Genomic DNA, 27,566 nt, shown 5'->3' with positions numbered 1-27,566 from the left:
GAATTACCGAAATGACAGGTTCTCTTGAAAGCCTCCAACCAACTGCATTTCCCATTCATCTGTCTTGGCAAATCCGGGACAGTTGGCAAGTATGATGTAATGCAAGATTAGCATGGGGCCCCTGGACAGTGTCCATGCGTTAAGACAGTCCTGGGTGGCGGTGGGCTTTCAAGAGGACCTTAACTTTGCTCCAATTAGGCAAAGTGAGAGATTTTGTTTAGGAATCCCCACCGAGAAGACACTAAGGTCTCCTGCCGAGAAACAAATATACACCCAGCATCAGTGCCAAGCCTGTGAATAAAACAGATGTCCACCGACTGGGAAGAATGAATGGCGCAATGACCAAAGCGACAATCAGAATGATCAGCAGCATGGGAAATGATGAGCTTTGGGCAACAGGTCTATTAGATGTGTCTTCTACATGATCTACATTAGATGGGTGGTCCGGCCTTGGGCCCAGCTGATCAATATATGATGTTTGGGTTGGCACATTAGGTGCTGTGTTGTCTGTAGCATCTTCATCGGGAGTTGTCCTCAAACCACTATCGAGATCATGAACTTGACCTACAGGTGTCTCACTAAGGATACTCCTTAGAGATGAACCTTGTCTGTCACCATTGATAGTGTCAACTTTTGAGGTGATCTCAGACAAACCTTGAGGTTCTTCACCCAATTGAGGTTTTTCAGCTGATTGAGGTTCTTTAGCTGATAGGACATCAACTGGAGAGCCAAGTGGATCAGAGCTTTCATTATCACTGCTACTCACTGAACGCTCATTGTTTGAGTCTAGATGTTCATTTGAAGGCTTTTCTATTGGCCACAAATGTGGAACATCATCTGGATACGTTGATGATGTTATAGTTTCTGGTGATGTTATAGTTTGAGGTTCTTTACCTGATTGAGGTTCTTCAGCTGATTGAGGTTCTTTAGCTGTTGGGGCATCAACTGGAGAGTCCAGTGAATCAGATCTTTTATTATCACTGCTACTCACTGGACGATCATTGTTTGAATCGAGATGTTCATTTGAAGGCTTTTCTGTTGGCCACAAATGTGGAACATCATCTGGATACGTTGATGATGTTATAGTTTCTGGTGATGTTATAGTTTGAGGTTCTTTACCTGATTGAGGTTCTTCAGCTGATTGAGGTTCTTTAGCTGTTGGGGCATCAACTGGAGAGTCCAGTGAATCAGATCTTTTATTATCACTGCTACTCACTGGACGATCATTGTTTGAATCGAAATGTTCATTTGAAGGCTTTTCTGTTGGACAAGGATATGAAGCATCATCTAGATATGGCGATGATGTTCTAGTATCCGGTGCTCCAACCCCAGATGTTCTAGAAGAACCTATCTCATTGCTGTCAATGTTGGGATTTTCAGAAGGATCTACATTCTTGTCCCCAAGACTATCCCCTAAACCTCCTGCTATCCCACCAACGTTACCGATCGCTGCTTCTTCATTACCATAATCATTTCCTGCTAAATTTGGACCGATGGTTTGAGGCTCGGAGTGGACAACATCTTGCGTTTTTGGTAAATCACCCCTATTAGAATCAGGGTCTTCACTTGAAAGTTGACTTTCTGGAGCAAGAGGCTGTTCTGTATCCTCATCACTGCTTAAATTGATATAATCAGTGGGATTATCTGTAATGGCTTTGGCCTTGAGAGCTGCCATGATAGCCACCAAAAGACCAAAGACAGATATTGCCGCACCACCCACTTGCAATGTTTTAACCTTAGACAACGTTTCCCTCATCTCCTTTATAAAACATTTTTGAAAAATCTCCACATCACACTTCTTGCTACAAACAAATTTAGCAGCAAACTGGGAAAGCTCCTTAATCGTCTCCTTGTTTTCACCGTCCTTCAGGAGAACATCCATTGTCTTCCTCCACTTCTGAGTCATCTGAAAGAAAATCAAGATGTTATGATATCAGATTAAGGAATTGTATAAAGCTTGAAGGCCATCTAAGGCATCCCAAAAGCTGGAGTCCTTAATAGCCAATAAGGGGTATCACCTAAACTCCAAACTTTCTGCACAGCTAGCACAGTAGAACACTCTACTATTCTTTTGGATGAGGTACCATCTATGGTTTCAGAAGGCCAAAAGCAACACTCCTGGAAGGACCAGGAGGCCGTAAAATTGAACCTTCATGAGATTAAACACGTTTGCTTTGTTTCGTTTTTCGGATGGCTTCCTTTCATGCCATTCATTGTGTACAATTGTGTTGCTAGCTGTGATTGCTTAACCGCTTGCCGACCGCCGCACAACTATTTACTGCGGCGGTCAGCCCCTCACAGGCAAAGCGACGTAGGGCTACGTCCCTAGCCTGTGAGGCTCTAGGGAGCGAGCGCGCCGCCGGAGGCACGCTCCCGCGCGGTCACGGACCCCCCCGTGCGTGTGCCCAGCGGACCCGATGTCCGCCGGGCACTCGCGATCTTCCGTTACACCGGAAGAAAGGCAGGCGGCTAATGTAAACACAGCCGCCTGTCATTCTTCCCTGTGTAAGAATGGAGATCAGACGGTTCTACTATGTGGGACCGTTGATCTTTGTTCCTACACTAGTAGCCACAGCCAATCACAGTTAGAAACACGCCCCTAGGACACACTTAACCCCTCCCTCTCCAATACAGTTAACTCCTTCTCTGCCAGTGTCATTTTTACAGTAACAGTGCATATGTATAGCACTGATTACTGCAGTAATGTCACTGGTAACCCCAAAAGTGTCAAAAATGTCAGTCAAGGGTCCGATCTGTCCGCCGCAATGTCGCAGTCCCGCAAAAAAAATCGCAGATCGCCGCCATTACTCGTTAAAAAAAAAACAACAAAAATGACAAAAATCTTTCCCTTTGTTAGTAAACGCGATAACTTTTGCGCAAACCAATCAAAATACGCTTTTTGTGATTTTTTTTTTACCAAACATAGGTAGCATAAAACAAATTGGCCGAAAATGTTAAAAAATTTAGATTTTTACATTTTTTTGGGGGGGAATTTCATATAAAAAAAATTTGAAAAATATTGTTATTTTTGCAAAATTGACGCTCTTTTTTTGTTTATAGCGCATGATCAAAAAATTGCACAGGTGATCAAATACCACCAAAATAAAGCTCTGTTTGTGGGAAAAAAAGGACGTCAAATTCGTTTAGGTACAGCGTCGCACGACCGCGCAATTGTCCATTAAAGTCACGCAGTGCCGAATCGCAAAATAGGCCCTGGTCAGGATGGGGGTAAAATCTTGCGGGGCTTAAGTGGTTAAGGTGATCATATGGTACAGAGAGGACCAATTACAGCCCATCTGTACCATGTGATTAACTGTGGCCAACCACAGCTAATCACAACAATACAAACTGAATGAATCAGTTTCATTAAGTAAAAGTGGTTGCTTATACCAGTGAAATTCACTGGTATAAGCAATCATAATGTGTAAAAAAAATAAATAAAATCCTAATCACTTCCCCAGAGTAGTATAATGTTACTATGGAAACACTGTATTACTCTGGTTAGTGTGTTGAAAAAAATAGTTATTAAAAAAAAAAAAAAATTTAATAATAAAAAAAATTAAAACAAAATATTATTATTATTATTTTTTTTACATATGGTCTCCAGTCAGTGTCCCTGATCACCACCACACCCGTTATATGATGACTCTGTACTGCACTGGTGACAGTATTTAAAAAAAAAAAAAAATGAAATAAAAATTATTTTTTTAATTTCCTAATTTACCCAAAAAATGATAACTTCAAAAAACTTGCCATGTCTCTTGCTAAATACATTGTACTGTCTACTTTCCAAAAAGGGGTCATTTGGGGGGATATAAGTACTGTCCTGGCATTTTCTACCCTCAAGATATGAGATAGGCCGTCAGTACATCGGGATTGATTAATTTTCAGATATACTGTAGACCAGGGGTCTTCAAACTATGGCCCTCCAGTTGTTAAGAAACTACAATTCCCATCATGCCTAGTCATGTCTGTGAATGTCGGAGTTTTACAATGCCTCATGGGACATGTAGTTCCACAACAGCTGGAGGGCCTTAGTTTGGAGATCCCTGCTGTATACCATAGTTTGTGAACTCTAAAACTTTCCTACAGACTAAATAATAGACACTGATTTGGGTTATTTTCACCAAAGAAATGTAGCAGAATACAGTTTGACCTAAATGTATGAAGAAAGATTATTTATTTGCAAAATTTCAACAGAAATGAAGAAAAATACATTTTTTTCAAAGTTTTTGGTCTTTTTCGTTTATTTAGCAAGAAGTAAAGAACCCCAGTGGTCATTAAATACCACCAAAAGAAAGCTGTATTTGTATGAAAAAAATTATAAAAAATGTATTTGGGTACAGTGTTGCATGACTGCGCAATTGTCATTCAAGGTGTGACAGCGCGGAAAGCTGAATATTGACCTTGGCAGGAAAGGGGCCCAGTTTAGAAGTGGTTAAAGCGTATCTAAATCTATATTTTTTTTAGTAGGGATAAGTTAAAACCCTTATTAGCATTTTATTGCTGTGTGTGTCCTTATTCCTCCTTCAATTCGTCCTCATTATTTGTCTTGGTGACCGTTGTCATTAGGATTGAGGGAAAATCCAAAATTGTAATTTGCCACCAAAACATGACTAGAGTGAAAATCTTCCAATGGGGTAAAATTACTCTAATGACAACTAAGATTTCCTGCATTTTGGAGAGATCTCCTCTCAGTTCCGGTTGTGTCTACAAGAACCTGGTAAATGTTGGCTTTTTTGTATGGGCATGTCTTGTGTTTATGTACTTTGAAGCTGAAAAGGATTATGAATTATGGTTGGGATTACTAAGAGGTTCCCCCAGCTCTGATTTTCCCTTCAAAGCGGAGGAGGCCAGTACTTGGTGTAGCTGTTACATGTTTCAAAAGGCCAAAAGCAAAACTCCTGGAAGGACCAGGAGGCCAGAAAATCGAACCCACATGAGATTAGACATGTTTCGTTTCATTTTCAGAAATTTGGATGTATACGAATCTCCAAATGGACACAGTAAGTAATGTCAGCGAGTCTGAAAAATATCTACTGTATACTTTGAAGTTGAAAAAGAATTATGGTTGGGATTACTAAGAGGTTCCCACAGCTCTTGTACTTTGTGTAGTTGTTACATGTTTCAGAAGACCAAAAGCAACACTCCTGGAAGGACCAGGAGGCCAGAAATTGGAACCCAAATGAGATTAGACATGTTTCTCTTTGTTTCGTTTTTCGGATGCAAATTAAATTTTCAGAAATTTGGATGTATACGAATCTCAGAATGGACACAGTAACGAATGTCAATGAGTCTAAAAAATATCTACTGTATACTTTGAAGCTGAAAAAGATGATGAATTATGGTTGGGATTACTAAGAGGTTCCCCCGGCTCTGATTCTCCCTTCGAAGCGGAGGAGGCCAGTACTTGGTGTAGTTCTTACATGTTTCAGAAGGCCAAAAGCAACACTCCTGGAAGGACCGGGAGGCCAGAAAATCAAGCCCACATGAGATAAGACATGTTTCTCTTCGTTTCATTTTTCGGACGCAAATTTAATTTTCAGAAATTCGGCTGTATACAAATCTCCAAATGGACACAGTAAGGAATGTCAGCAAATCTAAAAAATATCTACTGTATACATTGAAGCTGAAAAAGATTATGAATTATGGTTGGGATTACTAAGAGGTTCCCCCAGCTCTGATTTTCCCTTCGAAGCGGAGGAGGCCAGTACTTGGTGTAGTTCTTACATGTTTCAGAAGGCCAAAAGCAACACTCCTGGAAGGACCAGGAGGCCAGAAAATCAAACCCACATGAGATTAGACATGTTTCTCTTTGTTTCGTTTTTCGGACGCAAATTTCATTTTTAGAAATTCGGAAATACAGTATACGAATCTCTGAATGGACACAGTAACGAATGTCATTGAATCTAAAAAATATCTACTGTATACTTTGAAGCTGAAAAAAATTATGAATTATGGTTGGGATTACTAAGAGGTTCCCCCGGCTCTGATTCTCCCTTCGAAGCGGAGGAGGCCAGTACTTGGTGTAGTTGTTATATGTTTCAGAAGGCCAAAAGCAACACTCCTGGAAGAACCAGGAGGCCAGAAATGGGAACCCACATGAGATTAGACATGTTTCTCTTCGTTTCGTTTTTCGGAAATTTAATTTTCAGAAATTTGGATGTATACGAATCTCAGAATAGACACAGTAACAAATGTCAATGAATCTAAAAAATATCTACTGTATACTTTGAAGCTGAAAAAGATTATGAATTATGGTTGGAATTACTAAGAGGTTCCCTTAGCTCTGATTTTCCCTTCGAAGCGGAGGAGGCCAGTACTTGGTGTAGTTCTTTCATGTTTCAGAAGGCCAAAAGCAACACTCCTGGAAGGACCAGGAGGCCAGAAAATCAAGCCCACATGAGATTAGACATGTTTCTCTTTGTTTCATTTTTCGGACGCAAATTTAATTTTCAGAAATTCGGATATATAGGGATCTCTGAATGGACACAGTAAGGAATGTCAACGAATCTGAAAAATATCTACTGTATACTTTGAAGATGAAAAAGATTATGAATTATGGTTGGCATTGCTAAGAGGTTCCCCCAGCTCTGATTTTCCCTTCGAAGCGGAGGAGGCCAGTACTTGGTGTGGTTCTTACATGTTTCAGAAGGCCAAAAGCAACACTCCTGGAAGGACCAGGAGGCCAGAAAATAAAACCCACATGAGATTAGACATGTTTCACTTAGTTTCGTTTTTCGGACGCAAATTTTATTTTCAGAAATTCGGATGTATACTAATCTCCGAATGGACACAGTAACGAATGTCAGCAAATCTAAAAAATATCTACTGTATACTTTGAAGCTGAAAAAGATTATGAATTATGGTTGGGATTACTAAGAGGTTCCCCCAGCTCTGATTTTCCCTTCAAAGCGGAGGAGGCCAGTACTTGGTGTAGTTCTTACATGGTTCAGAAGGCCAAAAGCAACACTCCCGGAAGGACCAGGAGGCCAGAAAATCGAACCCACATGAGATTAGACATGTTTCTCTTGGTGTAGTTGTTACATGCTTACCAGCAAGTGTTCAGCAAAAGCGGCAGTATGGAAGACGGTGATGAGGTCATAGGATCCTTGCAGGCTTTGCAGCAATTGAACCTATGAAATGAGGACAATGGAAGAAGTATCTTAATTGTAAATAATCCATAGGAGAACAGTGGAGAATATAGAGGCGGTGTATGATAAGGAGGGAACTCCTGAGGTTTCCCATGCTGTTGCTCACCTCGGATTGTGATCCAGAGATGGAAAAAACCTTGTGACAAAGGCCAAACTCAAAAGTTTCTCCGCTCTGTATGCTTTTCCTACCACCAGAAGCCTGAATATGAAAATAAAACAACCACATAAGGAAAAAAACACCCGAGGCACCTTCATAAGTCATAGCATATTGGAACAGAATGGGTAATTAAACCTGAACTCCTGGCATACGGCTAAACTCACAGATGAAATACATACATGCGGGTTGGTTTATCTGCCAAAGGGTTTGTATTTCCGTCCATACAGACCTAAGATTTACACAGCACAACCCTGTCTGGCAGGACAGGAAACCTGATTTCAGAGGCAGTTCAGTAACATTTACAGTTCTTGTCCCTCCCCCAGACTGTGATTGGACAATGAAAGGAAAAGCAGAAGACTGATGAGTTCCTATCTCTGGCACTCTGCTCTCTCCTCCTATAAGCATACTCTTTGATTAGCACATGAGCATTGCAGCACAATGGATTGGCTTCTCCCTCCAGTCTGAGCTCTGATGTATAAGGACTGCAAGAGGCTGATATCAATTATATGTCTGGAGTTGTGTGCTTGTACTTGTACTTTGTGCATTCTAAATGAAAGGGGCACTGCACACTTCAGGCGTCACTGAAGCTCATAGGTTCAAAGGGGCCTCTATCTATACTGGAACTAGCTGTACTTATTACTAGGGATGATCGAACTTTTGAAAAGTTCGGTTCGACCAGAACACCCGAACTTCACGAAAGTTCGGTTCGGATTTCAGAACCCCATTGAAATCAATGGGACCCGAACTTCTGTAATCAAAAAACACCATTTTTAAGCCCTAAAACCCAATAAATGCCCCTAAAAAGTGCCTAGGGTTCTGGGTCATGCCCCAGGGACTATTAATCACACAAAAAAAAGTTCTTAAAAATTGTCGTTTTTGATAGATAGCCAATTATTGAAAAAAAAAAAAAAAAAAAAGAGATTTCTTTGGATTTAGTGTCTGGGGGGTCTAAAAGTTGTACCTGTGAAGTTTCAGCTCTGTAGCATGTCCAGAACCAGAATTACAGCATACCAAACCTTCAAAAATGACTTTTTTGCTTAACCGCACCTTTCTTTTGCTCCTAATCAACGGCTCAGCCAATGTGTATGATGGGGACATAATGCAGTGCACTGGGAACAAGATTAGAGGTTTTTTTGGAAAAAGGTGCTGTCTCTTTAAATGTGCATATAATTAACGGGTGTATTTCCACAATGGGGCTTTTATTACCAAATGTTTCAAGAAGTCCAAAGATGTATGTAATTGCACTTTATTTCATGTAAAATGGTGTTTGGTGCACTTTAACTTGAAATCTCACAAGAAACAGACATATATGCACGGATACATTGAGGGTTAGGGATAGGGGCCACAATGTAGTGCAGAGTGAACAAGATTAGAGATGTTTTGGATGAATACTGTTGTCTCTTGACTTTGAATAGAAGTAAAGGATGCTTAAAAATTGGGCATTTGGTGGTGCGGACGATGCCTTGACACCATATCCCTATGAAAGTGCTGGTAATGAAAGCAATAATTGCCTTTGTAAGGAAAAAAATTACAATGATATGCATCTGTGTGACAGGTGCGCAAAAATTGTTGTTTGGGTGTTGGCGGAGCCATACCACTGTAAGCCCAAAGAGCTGGTGTTGAAGAAGGCGTAAAAATTATGAAGGTGTGCACCTGTGGAACAGGTGCGCAAACATGGTAGTTTTGGTGTTGGCGGAGCCTCCCCACCATAACCCCAAAGAGCTGGCTTTGAAGGAGGCCCAAAAATTGTAAAGGTGTGCACCTGTGGAACAGGTTCGCAAACATGGTAGTTTTTGTTTAGCATAGCCTCCCCACCTTAACCCCAAAGAGCTGGTGTTGAAGGAGGCCCAAAAATTGTAAAGGTGTGCACCTGTGGAACAGGTTCGCAAACATGGTAGTTTTTGTTTAGCATAGCCTCCCCACCTTAACCCCAAAGAGCTGGTGTTGAAGGAGGCCCAAAAATTGTAAAGGTGTGCACCTGTGGAACAGGTGCGCAAACATTGTCGTTTTTGTTTTAGCATAGCCTCCCCACCTTAACCCCAAAGAGCTGGTGTTGAAGGAGGCCCAAAAATTGTAAAGGTGTGCACCTGTGGAACAGGTTCGCAAACATGGTAGTTTTTGTTTAGCATAGCCTCCCCACCTTAACCCCAAAGAGCTGGTGTTGAAGGAGGCCCAAAAATTGTAAAGGTGTGCACCTGTGGAACAGGTGCGCAAACATTGTCGTTTTTGTTTAGCATAGCCTCCCCACCTTAACCCCAAAGAGCTGGTGTTGAAGGAGGCCCAAAAATTGTAAAGGTGTGCACCTGTGGAACAGGTGCGCAAACATTGTCGTTTTTGTTTTAGCATAGCCTCCCCACCTTAACCCCAAAGAGCTGGCGTTGAAGGAGGCCCAAAAATTGTAAAGGTGTGCACCTGTGGAACAGGTGCGCAAACATTGTCGTTTTTGTTTTAGCATAGCCTCCCCACCTTAACCCCAAAGAGCTGGTGTTGAAGGAGGCCCAAAAATTGTAAAGGTGTGCACCTGTGGAACAGGTTCGCAAACATGGTAGTTTTTGTTTAGCATAGCCTCCCCACCTTAACCCCAAAGAGCTGGTGTTGAAGGAGGCCCAAAAATTGTAAAGGTGTGCACCTGTGGAACAGGTGCGCAAACATTGTCGTTTTTGTTTTAGCATAGCCTCCCCACCTTAACCCCAAAGAGCTGGTGTTGAAGGAGGCCCAAAAATTGTAAAGGTGTGCACCTGTGGAACAGGTTCGCAAACATGGTAGTTTTTGTTTAGCATAGCCTCCCCACCTTAACCCCAAAGAGCTGGTGTTGAAGGAGGCCCAAAAATTGTAAAGGTGTGCACCTGTGGAACAGGTGCGCAAACATTGTCGTTTTTGTTTAGCATAGCCTCCCCACCTTAACCCCAAAGAGCTGGTGTTGAAGGAGGCCCAAAAATTGTAAAGGTGTGCACCTGTGGAACAGGTGCGCAAACATTGTCGTTTTTGTTTTAGCATAGCCTCCCCACCTTAACCCCAAAGAGCTGGCGTTGAAGGAGGCCCAAAAATTGTAAAGGTGTGCACCTGTGGAACAGGTGCGCAAACATTGTCGTTTTTGTTTTAGCATAGCCTCCCCACCTTAACCCCAAAGAGCTGGTGTTGAAGGAGGCCCAAAAATTGTAAAGGTGTGCACCTGTGGAACAGGTGCGCAAACATTGTCGTTTTTGTTTTAGCATAGCCTCCCCACCTTAACCCCAAAGAGCTGGTGTTGAAGGAGGCCCAAAAATTGTAAAGGTGTGCACCTGTGGAACAGGTGCGCAAACATTGTCGTTTTTGTTTTAGCATAGCCTCCCCACCTTAACCCCAAAGAGCTGGCGTTGAAGGAGGCCCAAAAATTGTAAAGGTGTGCACCTGTGGAACAGGTGCGCAAACATTGTCGTTTTTGTTTTAGCATAGCCTCCCCACCTTAACCCCAAAGAGCTGGTGTTGAAGGAGGCCCAAAAATTGTAAAGGTGTGCACCTGTGGAACAGGTGCGCAAACATTGTCGTTTTTGTTTTAGCATAGCCTCCCCACCTTAACCCCAAAGAGCTGGTGTTGAAGGAGGCCCAAAAATTGTAAAGGTGTGCACCTGTGGAACAGGTGCGCAAACATTGTCGTTTTTGTTTTAGCATAGCCTCCCCACCTTAACCCCAAAGAGCTGGTGTTGAAGGAGGCCCAAAAATTGTAAAGGTGTGCACCTGTGGAACAGGTTCGCAAACATGGTAGTTTTTGTTTAGCATAGCCTCCCCACCTTAACCCCAAAGAGCTGGTGTTGAAGGAGGCCCAAAAATTGTAAAGGTGTGCACCTGTGGAACAGGTGCGCAAACATTGTCGTTTTTGTTTAGCATAGCCTCCCCACCTTAACCCCAAAGAGCTGGTGTTGAAGGAGGCCCAAAAATTGTAAAGGTGTGCACCTGTGGAACAGGTGCGCAAACATTGTCGTTTTTGTTTTAGCATAGCCTCCCCACCTTAACCCCAAAGAGCTGGTGTTGAAGGAGGCCCAAAAATTGTAAAGGTGTGCACCTGTGGAACAGGTGCGCAAACATTGTCGTTTTTGTTTTAGCATAGCCTCCCCACCTTAACCCCAAAGAGCTGGTGTTGAAGGAGGCCCAAAAATTGTAAAGGTGTGCACCTGTGGAACAGGTGCGCAAACATTGTCGTTTTTGTTTTAGCATAGCCTCCCCACCTTAACCCCAAAGAGCTGGTGTTGAAGGAGGCCCAAAAATTGTAAAGGTGTGCACCTGTGGAACAGGTGCGCAAACATTGTCGTTTTTGTCATAACCAAAATGAGGTTCTGTGAACGTAAAGAGAATGAGAGGAGGGTTTGAGGGTGGCACCATGGTCCAGGCTTAAACTGAGGCTCAACTGCCACATCACAACGATAGCCTAGTCTACAAGGTCTGCATCAGGTGCATCAAAGCTTGATATCCACGACTGATTCATCTTAATGAATGTCAAACGGTCGACTGAGTCGGTGGAGAGTCTAGTTCGATGGTCTGTGACGAATCCTCCTGCTGCGCTGAATGCCCGTTCCGATAGGACACTGGAAGCAGGGCAGGCCAACAACTCCATGGCATACTGGGCCAGTTCTGGCCAGTGGTCTAATCTTAAGACCCAGTATGCCAGTGGATCGGATTCGTCACATGAAAAGCCCTCTGTGTCACTTTGTGCCCTCACGTAATCGTCCACCATGTGATGCAGACGCTGTCGATGCGATGTGGCAGCTGAGAGGCCTGGGCGGTGAGGACTAAAAAAAGACCGAAAGGCATCCGTCAACCGCACGCCTTCTCCAACGCTCCTCTCGTGACCACCAGTAGAATCCATGGTAGGTTGTCCCCGCCCCTGCACCCTACGGGAGTCGGGGAACATGTTCACCAGATTCCTCTTGAGACTGTCCTCAAGGGATTTGATCCTGTGGACTCTATGGGTGGATGGGAAAAGCTCCGAGACTTTACACTTGTACCGGGGGTCAAGTAGGGTGGCCAACCAATAGTGGTTAGTCTCTTTAATGGCCTTGATTCTGGGGTCCTTTCGCAGGCTCTGGAGCATGATGTTTCCCATGCGTCGCAAATTAGCGAAGGCCTGAGAAGCTGACTCCTCGGGGTCACTCATAACGACATTATCTTCAACGGGCTCCTCCTCCTCCCAGCCACGTACTACTCCAAAGTGTCCCGAGGGAGTCAAACTAGGCCTTGCAGATTGCCGCATGTCTTCCTCCTCCTCCTCCTCAAACCCTGCAAAAGTTCCCGCAGAATCGTCCTCCTCCTCCTCTTCCACCCCTGGATCCTGCTCGGGCCTCTGGGAGCTAGGCATAATGGGGTCAGGATTCTCAGGATAAAGGGGGCCTTGAGAGGCAAGGAAGTCCTCCTCTTCCTCCTGCTGCTCTGCCTCCAGTGCCCTGTCCATAATGCCACGCAGAGTGTGCTCCAACAAAAACAGTACCGGTAGGGTGTCACTGATGCATGCGCTGTCCCGGCTGACCATCCTTGTGGCCTCCTCAAATGGCGAGAGGACAGCGCATGCATCCTTAATCAAAAGCCACTGCCGTGGTGAAAAGAAGCCCAGGCGCGCAGAGCCAGTGCTGGTGCCGTACTCGCATAGGTATTCATTGAGGGCCCTCTGCTGCGTGTACAGGCGCTGCAGCATAGCCAAGGTGGAGTTCCAGCGGGTGGGCATGTCACAGATGAGGCGGTGTACCGGCAGGTGAAACTCGCGCTGCACTTCGGCCAAACGTGCAGTGGCACTGTACGACCGCCTGAAGTGACTGCACACCCTTCTTGCCATCCTTAGCACATCCTGCATTCCCGGGTACGAGTTCAAAAACCGCTGTACCACGAGATTCAGGACATGCGCCAGGCATGGCACATGGGTTAACTTTCCCTGACGAAGGGCGGCCAGGAGGTTTGACCCATTATCAGTAACCACCATCCCTGGCTGCAGCTGGCGTGGTGTCAACCACCTCTGGGCCTGTGCCTGCAGAGCCCCAAGAATCTGAGGGGCAGTGTGCTGCCTGTCCCCTAGACACACAAGCTGCAGCACTGCGTGACACCTTTTGGCCTGAGACATAGAATAGCCCTTTGAACGTTTACGTGGTATCTCATCATATTCAAAGGACCATTCTGCAGAGGAGGGCATGGAGGAGGTAGAGGAGGAGGAGCAGGAGGGGGTAGAAGTGATCGATCTACCCGGATCAGCGACACCACCAGCTGTTTGCAGACGTGGGGGCAACACTGGCTGCAGCACCGAGCCCTGGCTACAATCCCTTCCACTGGCAAGCAGTGTCACCCAGTGAGCAGTGACAGAAATGTACCGTCCCTGCCCATGTTTGCTTGACCAAGTGTCAGCCGTCAAGTGTATCTTACGGCTGACTGACTTGGCCAGGGATGACACTACATTGCCTTCCACATGTTGGTATAGGGATGGCAGGGCCTTACGGGAAAAGTAATGCCGACTTGGCACCTGCCACTGTGGAACTGCACATTTTGCGAAGTCACGGAAGGGAGCAGACTCTACCAGGTTAAATGGTAATAGTTGCAGAGCCAGTAGTTTAGCCAAACTACTGTTTAGACGCTGGGCATGTGGGTGGCGGGGAGTATACATTTTTTTTCGTTCCAGCATGTGTGGAATCGAAATTTGGCGTCTAGATGATACAGCTGGTGGTGTGCTGGAGGTAGATGCGACACTGCCTGCTATATCATCATCCCTGCCAGTGGAGGCTGCCAACAGGTGACGAGTGACTATAGCAGGGCCAGGAACAGACTGATGTGCAGGTGGAGCAGGTGGAGCAGATGGAGCATGAGGAGGAGCGCGAGGAGAACTAGGAGGCCGACTGACCAATCTTTGGCCCTTTTGTGGGTTCTTTAAATGCTCCTGCCAACGGGCCGAGTGGTGGGTTGTCAAATGCCTGTTTAGGCAGCTTGTACCCAGGTGGTTGACATTTTTGCCACGTTTTATACCCTTCTTACAAATCTTGCAGATCGCAACTGTTTTATCTGCATGGGATGTCTCAAAAAAGGCCCAGCAAGATGAGGTGTGTATAGTGGCCCGGGAGACAACAGGTGCGGCCTTAGATGGAGTAGGCCGTCTGCTCTCCCCTCTTGCTTGCTCTGCCTCCTCCTCAACCTCAGACCCAACATCTGACTCCATCAAAGACTGAGCATCAGGCCTGGCCTGGGAGACAACAGGTGCGGCCTTAGATGGAGCGGGCCGTCTGCTCTCCCCTCTTGTTTGCTCTGCCTCCTCCTCAACCTCAGACCCAACATCTGATTCTATCAAAGACTGAGCATCAGGCCTGGCCTGGGAGACAACAGGTGCGGCCTTAGATGGAGCGGGCCGTCTGCTCTCCCCTCTTGTTTGCTCTGCCTCCTCCTCAAACTCAGACCCAACATCAGACTCCATAAAGGACTGAGCATCAGGCTGGAGTAGATGGCCGACACTGTGGTCAAACAGCTCAGCTGACTCCTCTGCCATGTCTGAAATTGGGTCTAAGGGAGGACATGAGGTGGACATGGACTCATCTGTATTTGTTCTGACAACTGCAGAAGACTGACCACTTTTCTCTGCCTGGGTCACTGTAGTTGCAGATGATGCCGATGATGAGGGTTTGTTCATATAGTCCACCACCTCCTGTACATACTGTGGACGTATAGCTTGGCCACTGCCGGAGAACAATCCAAATGGTGGCCTGGCTGAGGACTGACCACCACGTCCACCCCTGCCTCTAGACACCCTAGAAGCTGTGCCCCTTTCCGCAGCAGGGCCACGTATGCCTTTTCTTGGTCTACCAGGCATATTTGTCACTGATGCGTTGGCAACTGTGTGCGGTGAAAAACGCACACTGCTATGCGACCCACAGTTGTCGCTGGATACAGCACAGCAGTTGCGGTTCACGCACAGTAGCAAAGCCTTTTGCACAGTGGACCTAACGCTTTGAACAACAGGCGTTAGGTTGTCACTGATGCGTTGGCAACTGTGTGCGGTGAAAAACGCACACTGCTATGCGACCCACAGTTGTCGCTGGATACAGCACAGCAGTTGCGTGTCACGCACAGTTGCAAAGGCTTTTGTACAGTGCACCTAACGCTTTGAACAACAGGCGTTAAGTTGTCACTGATGCGTTGGCAACTGTGTGCGGTGAAAAACGCACACTGCTATGCGACCCACAGTTGTCGCTGGATACAGCACAGCAGTTGCGGTTCACGCACAGTAGCAAAGCCTTTTGCACAGTGGACCTAACGCTTTGAACAACAGGCGTTAGGTTGTCACTGATGCGTTGGCAACTGTGTGCGGTGAAAAACGCACACTGCTATGCGACCCACAGTTGTCGCTGGATACAGCACAGCAGTTGCGGTTCACGCACAGTAGCAAAGCCTTTTGCACAGTGGACCTAACGCTTTGAACAACAGGCGTTAGGTTGTCACTGATGCGTTGGCAACTGTGTGCGGTGAAAAACGCACACTGCTATGCGACCCACAGTTGTCGCTGGATACAGCACAGCAGTTGCGGTTCACGCACAGTAGCAAAGCCTTTTGCACAGTGGACCTAACGCTTTGAACAACAGGCGTTAGGTTGTCACTGATGCGTTGGCAACTGTGTGCGGTGAAAAACGCACACTGCTATGCGACCCACAGTTGTCGCTGGATACAGCACAGCAGTTGCGTGTCACGCACAGTTGCAAAGGCTTTTGTACAGTGCACCTAACGCTTTGAACAACAGGCGTTAAGTTGTCACTGTATTTTGCTGCCTAGCAAGCACGTATACCTGCTGTGATAGAGCAGCACTGTGCCACGTGCTCACTAAACAGAACCCTCACACTTTCCCTACAGAAACTAAATTTTCAAATCTAACTAATGTAGTACAAAGTTCCCTAACTACACTAGATATCCCTTTCCACTAAATAGAAAGCTCCATACAGCAGAAGACTGACACTGTCCCTTAAGTTTTTTTTTTTTTTTTTTTTAACTCTAAGAACCAGCACAATCGCTGTATCTAACTACACTGGCTGTAAGCTAAATACAATTCTGCTATATGGAGCTTTAGAACCACTCGATATGTAGGAAATGTAGTGTAGCAAGCAGGAGTCAGACAGAACTGCTTCAACTCTCTTCAACAGGCTCTGGATAACTGTGCTAGGGGTTAGGCGGGGCCATCTTATATAGTGTGGGGCGTATTCACTCCTGATTGGCCTCTGGTCCCCGTAGTCACTCCAATCACGTTCCTAGGAGACTCCTGCCCCCTCATTGGCTTTTGCAGACGTTTCTGGGCCAATCACGGGCTTTTAAAGCCCAGTTCCTGTCCCAGTGCATTTTGGGCGGTTCTGGTGGCCGAATACCGAACTTTTGCCGCAAAAAGTTCGGTATTCGGCCGAATATCGAACATCCAATGTTCGGGTCGAACCGATGGTCGACCCGAACCGTTCGATCATCCCTACTTATTACTGACATCCCATGATGGAAGGTGTATTCCAATACTGGGCACCCATGGACTCACTATATTAGAACATCATTTGTGATTTGCTAAGAGAACCATTGTAGCCAAAGTAACTGTTGCCGTTATTTTCATTTCATACTTAGTTTCATTCTAATACACTCAACAATAAAAGTTCTGCACTCACCCAGTTATCAGTACAGGAGGGGTTACGAAATATAATGAACACTGACTTCCCCCGATGTGAAACCTCCAAAAGTTCAGCGTTTTCTATAGACGCCTTGACCATCTGATCGATCTAAAGAGAAAGTAATTAGAACAGGATATGTAAGCTGACCAATGGTGGGCTCCCCTACAAGTACAACACTGATGAACACTGACAACACTGACCAATGGTGGAGTTCCTTACAAGTAACACTCTGATACACGCTGACCAATGGTGGGCTAACCTACAAATGCAATACTGATGAACACTGACCAATGGTGGGGTTCCTTACAAGTAACACACTGATACACTCTGACCAATGGTAGGCTTCATTGCAAATGCAATACTGATGCACTCTGACCAATGATGGGCTTCCTTGCATGTACAATACTGATGTACACTTGCCAATGGCGGAGTTCCCTATAAGTGCAACACTGATGTACACAAACCAATGGTTGGCTTCCTTACAAATACAATACTGATGTATGTTGACCAATGGTGGGTTTCCTTATAAATACAATACTGATGTATGCTGACCAATAGTGGGCATCCTTACCAATACAATACTTATGTAGGCTGTCCAATGGGGGGGGGTTCCTTACAAGTAAAACATTGATGTACGATGACCAATGGTTGGCTTCCTTACAAATACAAAACTGATGTATGCTGACCAATAGTAGGCTTCTTAATAAATACAATATTAATGTACGCTGACCAATGGTGGGCTTCCTTACAAATATAAAACTGATGTAGGCTGACCAATAGTGGGCGTCCTTACCAATACAATACTTATGTAGGGTGTCCAATGGGGGGGGGTTCCTTACAAGTAAAACATTGATGTACACTGACCAGTGGTTGGCTTCCTTACAAATACAATACTGATGTACGATGACCAATGGTTGGCTTTCTTATAAATACAATACTAATGTAAGCTGACCAATGGGTGGCTTCTTAATAAATACAATATTAATGAACGCTTACCAATGGTGGGTTTACTTACAAATACAATACTGATGTATGCTGACCAATGGTGGGCTTCCTTACAAATACAATACTGATGTATGCTGACCAATGGTGGGCTTCCTTACAAATGCAATACTGATGTATGCTGACCAATGGTTGACTTCCTTACAAATGCAATACTGATGTATGCTGACCAATGGTTGACTTCCTTATAAATACAATACTGATGTATGCTGACCAATGGTTGGCTTCCTTATAAATACAATACTGATGTATGCTGACCAATGGTTGGCTTCCTTATAAATACAATACTGATGTATGCTGACCAATGGTGGGCTTCCTTTTAAATACAATATTAATGTATACTGACAAATGGTGGGCTTTCTTACAAATACAAAACTGATGTACGCTGACCAATGGTGGATTTTCTTACAAATACAATACTGATGTATGCTGCCCAATGGTGGGCTTCCTTACAAATACAATACTGATGTATGCTGACCAATGGTTGGCTTCCTTACAAATACAATACTGATGTATGCTGACCAATGGTGGACTTCCTTATCAATACAATACTAATGTATGCTGACCAATGGTGGGCTTCCTTACAAATATAAAACTGATGTAGGCTGACCAATAGTGGGCGTCCTTACCAATACAATACTTATGTAGGGTGTCCAATGGGGGGGGTTCCTTACAAGTAAAACATTGATGTACACTGACCAGTGGTTGGCTTCCTTACAAATACAATACTGATGTACGATGACCAATGGTTGGCTTTCTTATAAATACAATACTAATGTAAGCTGACCAATGGGTGGCTTCTTAATAAATACAATATTAATGAACGCTTACCAATGGTGGGTTTACTTACAAATACAATACTGATGTATGCTGACCAATGGTGGGCTTCCTTACAAATGCAATACTGATGTATGCTGACCAATGGTTGACTTCCTTACAAATGCAATACTGATGTATGCTGACCAATGGTTGACTTCCTTATAAATACAATACTGATGTATGCTGACCAATGGTTGGCTTCCTTATAAATACAATACTGATGTATGCTGACCAATGGTTGGCTTCCTTATAAATACAATACTGATGTATGCTGACCAATGGTGGGCTTCCTTTTAAATACAATATTAATGTATACTGACAAATGGTGGGCTTTCTTACAAATACAAAACTGATGTACGCTGACCAATGGTGGATTTTCTTACAAATACAATACTGATGTATGCTGCCCAATGGTGGGCTTCCTTACAAATACAATACTGATGTATGCTGACCAATGGTTGGCTTCCTTACAAATACAATACTGATGTATGCTGACCAATGGTGGACTTCCTTATCAATACAATACTAATGTATGCTGACCAATGGTGGGCTTCCTTACAAATACAAGACTGATGTACGCTGACCAATGGTGGTTCAAGCACTTCCCCTCCTTGATTTACCCAGCTTATCTATACCATGCGGAGGAGGAGTTGGGGACCACAGCTCCTAATTATTATAATACAGTGGTATCAGGACAGTGAGGTCCTACAACCGGACCCTGAATTCTTCTCCAAATCTTACAATCTCCTCACCTTCTCCTTCATGTCCTCCTTGCTCTCCGTCTTCTCTCCTGTATAGTCAAATGTGTTGGAGGCTACAAAAGAGGCGGCCAGTTCAGCCGCCATCAGAGCCGTCAGTCCTCCGGCCACCATCACTGCCTCCTTTCCATGTAGGTCCTCGCAGGACTCTCTGATCCTTGTGTTCACCATTCCGATGAGTTGGGCCCGGTAGTCACCTTCCTTAAGGCAGAGGAACGGGGAGATGGCACTGCAGATCTTTTCTGCTGCATCCTTGGTTTTTGTTCCACAAAGGAGTTCACGAAAATCCTTATGAGACTCTGCGGATACCTAAAATATGGAATTATACAATCCTGCTTTACATGAATGGACATTCACCAAATATTCACTGCATGTGAATGTTCCATGTGCTTCCGTTTTCACTCCTTTTACTACCATTGATATATGTCATATGTCCACAGGAACTGCCATTGATGTATGTCATATGTCCGCAGCAACTGCCATTGATGTATGTCATATGTCCGCAACTGCCATTGATGTATGTCATATGTCCACAGCAACTGCCATTGATGTATGTCATATGTCCACAGCAACTGCCATTGATATATGTCATATGTCCACAGCAACTGCCATTGATATATGTCAGATGTCCACATCAACTGCTAATAATGTATGTCATATGTCCACAGCAACTGCCATTGATGTATGTCATATGTCCGCAGCAACTGCCATTGATGTATGTCATATGTCCACAGCAACTGCCATTAATGTATGTCATATGTCCACAGCAACTGCCATTGATGTATGTCATATGTCCACAGCAACTGCCATTGATGTATGTCATATGTCCACAGAAAATGCCATTAATGTATGTCATATGTCCACATCAACTGCCATTGATGTATGTCATATGTCCACAGCAACTGCCATTGATGTATGTCATATGTTCACAGCAACTGCCATTAATGTATGTCATATGTCCGCAGCAACTGCCATTGATGTATGTCATATGTCCACAGCAACTGCCATTGATGTATGTCATATGTCCGCAGCAACTGCCATTGATGTATGTCATATGTCCACAGCAACTGCCATTAATGTATGTCATATGTCCACAGCAAATGCCATTAATGTATGTCATATGTCCACATCAACTGCCATTGATGTATGTCATATGTCCACAGCAACTGCCATTGATGTATGTCATATGTCCACATCAACTGCCATTGATGTATGTTATATGTCCACATCAACTGCCATTGATGTATGTCATATGTCTGCAGCAACTGCCATTGATGTATGTCATATGTCCGCAGCAACTGCCATTGATGTATGTCATATGTCCACATCAACTGCCATTGATGTATGTTATATGTCCACATCAACTGCCATTGATGTATGTTATATGTCCACATCAACTGCCATTGATGTATGTTATATGTCCACAGCAACTGCCATTAATATATGTCATATGTCCACAGCAAATGCCATTAATGTATGTCATATGTCCACAGCAACTGCCATTGATGTATGTCATATGTCCACATCAACTGCCATTGATGTATGTCATATGTCCACAGCAACTGCCATTAATGTATGTCATATGTCCACAGCAAATGCCATTAATGTATGTCATATGTCCACATCAACTGCCATTGATGTATGTCATATGTCCACAGCAACTGCCATTGATGTATGTCATATGTCCACAGCAACTGCCATTAATGTATGTCATAAGTCCGCAGCAACTGCCATTGATGTATGTCATATGTCCACAGCAACTGCCATTGATGTATGTCAAAGTCCGCAGCAACTGCCATTGATGTATGTCATATGTCCACAGCAACTGCCATTAATGTATGTCATATGTCCACAGCAACTGCCATTAATGTATGTCATATGTCCACAGCAACTGCCATTGATGTATGTCATATGTCCACAGCAACTGCCATTGATGTATGTCATATGTCCACAGCAACTGCCATTGATGTATGTCATATGTCCACAGCAACTGCCATTAATGTATGTCATATGTCCGCAGCAACTGCCATTGATCTATGTCATATGTCCGCAGCAACTGCCATTGATGTATGTCATATGTCCACAGCAACTGCCAATAATGTATGTCATATGTCCACAACAACCGCCATTGATGTATGTCATATGTCCACAGCAACTGCCATTGATGTATGTCATATGTCCACAGCAACTGCCATTGATGTATGTCATATGTCCACAGCAACTGCCATTAATGTATGTCATATGTCCGCAGCAACTGCCATTGATGTATGTCATATGTCCACAGCAACTGCCATTGATGTATGTCATATGTCCACATCAACTGCCATTGATGTATGTCATATGTCCACAGCAACTGCCATTAATGTATGTCATATGTCCACAGCAAATGCCATTAATGTATGTCATATGTCCACATCAACTGCCATTGATGTATGTCATATGTCCACAGCAACTGCCATTGATGTATGTCATATGTCCACATCAACTGCCGTTGATGTATGTTATATGTCCACATCAACTGCCATTGATGTATGTCATATGTCCGCAGCAACTGCCATTGATGTATGTCATATGTCCACAGCAACTGCCATTGATGTATGTCATATGTCCGCAGCAACTGCCATTGATGTATGTCATATGTCCACAGCAACTGCCATTAATGTATGTCATATGTCCACAGCAACTGCCATTAATGTATGTCATATGTCCACAGCAACTGCCATTGATGTATGTCATATGTCCACAGCAACTGCTATTAATGTATGTCATATGTCCACAGCAACTGCTAATAATGTATGTCATATGTCCACAGCAACTTCCAATGACATATGTCAAACGGCCTCAGAAACTGTCATTGATATATGTCATATGTCTGCAGCATCTCTTCTTTACCTTTAAAAGCAAAAAATTAAAAAAATAAAACTTTTTTTAACTTTTGCCTTAAAAAAAAAAAAGAAAAAATTTGATTCACTTCCAGCCTGGACAGGAAGTGACGTCATGACGTCGTTCCGGTCCTCCAAGGCCATAGAGGCAATCAAAGACTGTTAACTCTTTAGCCAGCACCGCTGGATCGTTTCATGGGCGAACCGGCGATCGGGAAAAGGGGGGGGGGAGGGGTCTTTAAAACCTTTCCAGTGGCTCGGACCAGTTTCATGAGAAAGGTGGCCGTCTGCTGAAAGGACGGTACCGGGGGTTATGGATGATGTCTTCAGCCAACCCGATAAACCACTTACCGACCACAACGTATACAGCGAGGGGGAAAAAGTATTTGACCCCCTGCTGATTTTGTACGTTTGCCCACTGACAAAGAAATGATCAGTCTGTAATTTTATTGGTCGGTTTATTCAAATTATAAACTGAGAATTTCTAATCTACTCTACAATCCACAACTCACCAGGTAAGTGCTGAGGTAGCCAATCAAATTAAAGTTGGAGGACAGCCGGTTCACCTCTGAGGGGCTCAGCAGCAAACGCACCTGTGAAGACAGAAGATCCCAACTGAAGGGTCAGAGATACAGATATCAACGTCATCAACTGCCCGCAAACCTAAATCTCCCCTCCAGGCCTTCCCTTCAGTCATGCACTGTAATACAGGCCCCTCCCACCAGCCATGATCTTCCTGCATTGCATAGAGAAGCACAGAGACCCAGTGGTCTAAATGAAGTATGCCCTCACTTCATGTCAGGAAATGGTGACAAATCTCCAGAGCGGGGTCCCTGGCAATAGCAGAAATCCATTGTCTATAGAATGGGGGAGCGTTATGTCTGACATTGTTGTCTTCTTGTCTCAGCGACAGCCCCATTCCTTATTTCTGGGGTGTCACAGGGACAGGAAGTGAGGAAAATCTACCCAGTGGGGGTCACAGAAATTGTAACTTTGCCCCACTCTATTCATAACTAACAAACTCCTAAAACAACCGAAAAAAAAAGTTTGGCCGTATCTGGGCTGTAAGACAGAAATCTGACCCATCTACGTTCATATAGACGTCATTGGATGGATGACATCACTCCTCACCTCCCATTGGTTCCCAGTTCTATCAGTCACAGAAAAGACTTTGGTGGAGCTGCCGTACTGGAATATCTCCTTCTCCTCCAACTTCTTCCCACATAAATAAAGAAATAGATACAGATGAGTGGAGCTGTCATCAGATATTAGGCATGTGCAGAACAGAAAACAATGTTTCATTTCCATTGGTTATTTAAATAATTTCATTTAGTTACATTCGTTAATTCATTTTCAAAATTCGTTTATTTATTCCTTTTCTGATTCAATTCAAAATGGCATTCCAATATATTCTATTTGAAATTTGAATTTCAAAAGACGGTTATATTCTTTCTATTGTATTCTATTCTATTGTTTTTTATATTCTATTCTATTCTAATCTATTCCTTAAACTTCTATTCTATTTTATTCTATTCTAATATTTTCTATTATATTATTTTCTATTCTAGTCTGTTCTGTTTCACTCTATTGTTTTCTATTATTTTCTCTTCTATTCTATTATTTTATATTCTATTCTGTTCTGTTTTACTCTATTATTTTATTGAACAACCCCCCCCCCGAAATGATGGCTGAATGTAGACTGGACAACCCTTCAAATATTGGCCAAATATAGACTGGACAACCCTTCAAATATTGGCCAAATATAGACTGGACAACCCTTCAAATATTGGCCAAATATAGACTGGACAACCCTTCAAAACGATGGCCAGATGTAGACTGGACAACCCTTCAAATAATGGCCAAATGTAGATTAGACAGCCCTTCAAATGATGGTCAAATTTAGACTGTACAACCCTCCAAATGATGGCCAAACATGAACAGGACAGGTTTCCAAAAGATGGCCAACTGTAGACTGGACAACCCCCAAAATGATGCCCAACTGTGCACTGGACAACCATAGACTGGACAACCCTCCAAATGATGGCCAGGCATAGACAGGAGAGGCTTCCAAAAGATGGCCAACTGTAGACTGGACAAACCTCCAAAATGATGGCCAAACAGACAGGACAACCCTCCAAATGATGGCCAAACATAGAATAGACAGCTCTCCAAATGATGGCCAAAGGTAGATTGAAAAACCCCCCAAATGATGGCTAAATGTAGACTGGACAACCCTTCAAATGGTGGCCAAATATAGACTGGACAACCTTTCTAATAATAGCCAAATGTAGATTAGACAAACCTTCAAATGATGGTCAAATTTAGACTGTACAACCCTCCAAATGGTGGCCAAACATAAACAGGACAGGCTTCCAAAAGATGGCCAACTGTAGACTGGACAACCCTCCAAAATGATGGCCAAACATAGAATAGACAGCTCTCCAAATGATGGCCAAAGGTAGATTGAACACCCCCCCCCCCCCAAATGATGGCTAAATGTAGACTGGACAGCCCTTCAAATGATGGCCAAAAATAGGCTGGACAACCCTTTAAATGATGGCCAAAAATAGACTGGACAACCCTTCAAATGATGGCCAAATATAGGCTGGACAACCCTTCAAATGATGGCTAAACATAGACTGGACAACCCTTTAAATGATGGCCACACATAAACGGGACAGCCCTTCAAGAAATGGCCAAAGATAGCCTAGCAACCCTCCAAATGATGACCAAAGGTAGACTGGACAACCTTCAAAATGATGGCCAAACCTAGACTGGACAACCCTCCCATTGACTGGAGACAATTGTACACTTCCAACCTAGTGGTAAAAGTTTAGTAAAAGGACCTTTTTTTTTAGCCTAGCAACCCTCCAAATGATGACCAAAGGACAAGCCCTCCAAGTGATGGTCAAACATTATCTGACAGTCCTCCAAATGATGGCTAAACATAGACTGGACAACCCTCCCATTGACTGGAGACAATTGTACACTTCCAACCTTGTGATAAAAGTTTAGGGAAGGACCTTCTTTTTTTGTTTTAGCACGACTGTGTCCCCGTGCACAAAGCCAGCTCCATATAGACATGGTTAGACCAGTTTTATGTGGAGGAACTCGAGTGCCCCGCACAGAGCCCTGACCTCAACCCTACTGAACACCTTTGGGATGAACTGGAACACCATTTGGGAGCCAGGTGTCCTTATCTAACTACAGTATTTGCCCTCACAAACAGGCACAACATCCCAAAATCTTGTGGGAAGCCTTCCCAAATGAGTGAGGGCTATTTAAACCCCAAAAAGGGGGCCAACAGCATATTAATAGGCATGGTCTTGAAATGGGATGGCCAACAAGCTCATATTAGTGTGATGGTAGAGTGTCGACAAACCTTTGCCTGTACAGTGTAGGGGTGTATTTAGGAAAAATATGCATAGCTATTCTTCCAGCAAAACTGCTGGTACTGTACATTCATTCTGTCCAAATGGAGCAGCATTGAATGTTCTCAGCAGATTGAATATTTATTCATGAACAAAAACGAGTGTGGTTCATGAAAAAACTGCATTATGGCCACTAGATGGAGCTGAAGACCATAGTAAATATGTATTTTGTAGGATCTTCAGCTCCATCTAGTGGCCACGATGCAGTATTTCGGCAGGATTTTTCTTTCATGAGTGACTAACATTCGATCTGCAGAGGAAATAGAAGGAGAACATTTGATTTTACCCCATACCACAGAACTAATTGCTTTTGCACAAGGGCCCATTGGTGACTTCATCCACCATGGTATTAATGGATGTTTCAGTTATGAAAGGGTGAGAGGGTCACCTTTAAGGTGAGGGAACGCTTTAGAATCTGATTGTACCTCCTCCTGTAAATCTTCCCACACCCCTATAGGGCACAGGGCCCACCTGATTGGATACAAATTGAACGGATGGTTTAAGTAGACCCCTACATAATCAATATAAAGGAGATCTTCCAATCTAATTGTTGCATTTATGGCCGGCTTTAGACCTATGGTAATCCCAAAATAATTATCTGAAGATAGTTTTAGACGGGGCACCCCTTTATGTGTGGGAGTTTCTCACCTTTTCCATGCCTTTCTGGTTGACCGACTCCTGTAAAAGGTGACATTTACTTTTCTGATTGGTGATGATGCTCAAGCGGCTGTTGTTTGATCGAGGAAAGGTCAGCGAAACCGACTTTTTAATCACCGTGTTATCATCCTGGAGCTCAAAAACCGAAGCCATCTACGTACAAGAAGGTGGTTTGGTAAAAGCATCATATAGCAGATTTGTATTTTATTTTATTTATTATGGTAAGAGCTTAAAAAAAAAAAAATGTGATTTTTTTTAACCAGCTAGGGGTGTCAAACATGGCGGCCCTCCAGGTATTGCAGAACTACATGCGATATGTTACAATTTTGCACTTGTGTTCAGTTTTCCTTCTAATCCCCCCCTCCCCTCCCCTCCCCTCCCCCCGCAGTGTTTTGGCCCGTGGCATTAATAAATAGAACTTGTCGGGAGCCACTAAAGTCATCAGAGCTAAGAGTGGCCCCCCCAAAAAGAGTGATTAAAAAATTACCTATACCAGCCCCAGACCGGGTCCACCGCCATAGTCCGCTCAAGAGGCGTAACTAGAACCTTCAGGGCCCCGGTGCAAGAAACCATGGAGGGCCCCCCACACCCCTGGCCGGGGCCCTTCCCTTCAAGCCTGGGGCTCTTCCCACTGATCCTGGGGCCCTTTACTCTTGTTATGGGGCCCTTTCACAAGTTCTGCAGTGGGCCCCCTTCCTGACATCTTGGGGCCTCTTCACGGTGGTGAAATGCCAGGGCCCGGTCGCAAGTGTGACATTTGCGATCCTGGAAGTTCACCCACTGGTGTCAGTAGTTTTTATTTTTTGGTATTTTAATTGTATTATTTTTTATCATTTTATTTTTTTACAATGTCACTGACTATGACTCTGTCCATTCAGAAAAGGAAGGAGCTGGTAAATTACATATTTACCGATCCCTTCCTGGTTGTCTATTGTGACACATCCCCTGCAGCAGCCGGCAGGAGAGGGAAGGGAGCACAGTGGGGGGGGGGGGGGGGGGAACCAGGGGGGCAGCACAGTAGGGGGGACCAAGGGGGCGGGGGGCAGCACAGTAGGGGGGGAACCAGGGGGG

At 44.1% G+C, this 27,566-nt stretch overlaps 1 protein-coding gene across 1 annotated transcript; it reads right to left on the bottom strand.

Moving 5' to 3' along the window:
* Positions 1–241: 241 nt before the first annotated feature.
* LOC309569909 (uncharacterized protein) lies at positions 242–26,648 on the bottom strand (the record flags this gene model as incomplete). Its single annotated transcript, XM_082275900.1, has 8 exons — positions 242–1,906; positions 7,056–7,136; positions 7,261–7,353; positions 16,944–17,054; positions 19,520–19,834; positions 22,920–23,000; positions 23,539–23,622; positions 26,487–26,648. 8 exons carry the CDS (start codon positions 26,646–26,648, stop codon positions 242–244), a joined length of 2,592 nt encoding a protein of 863 aa, XP_082132026.1.
* Between the last annotated feature and the right edge of the window lie 918 nt (positions 26,649–27,566).

This window comes from Pelophylax lessonae (assembly GCF_965119305.1).
Source record: "Pelophylax lessonae genome assembly, chromosome: 13".
NCBI lineage: Eukaryota > Metazoa > Chordata > Amphibia > Anura > Ranidae > Pelophylax > Pelophylax lessonae.
The sequence above is the reverse complement of the archived record's forward strand: the minus strand, read 5'-3'. Positions and strand labels throughout refer to the sequence as shown.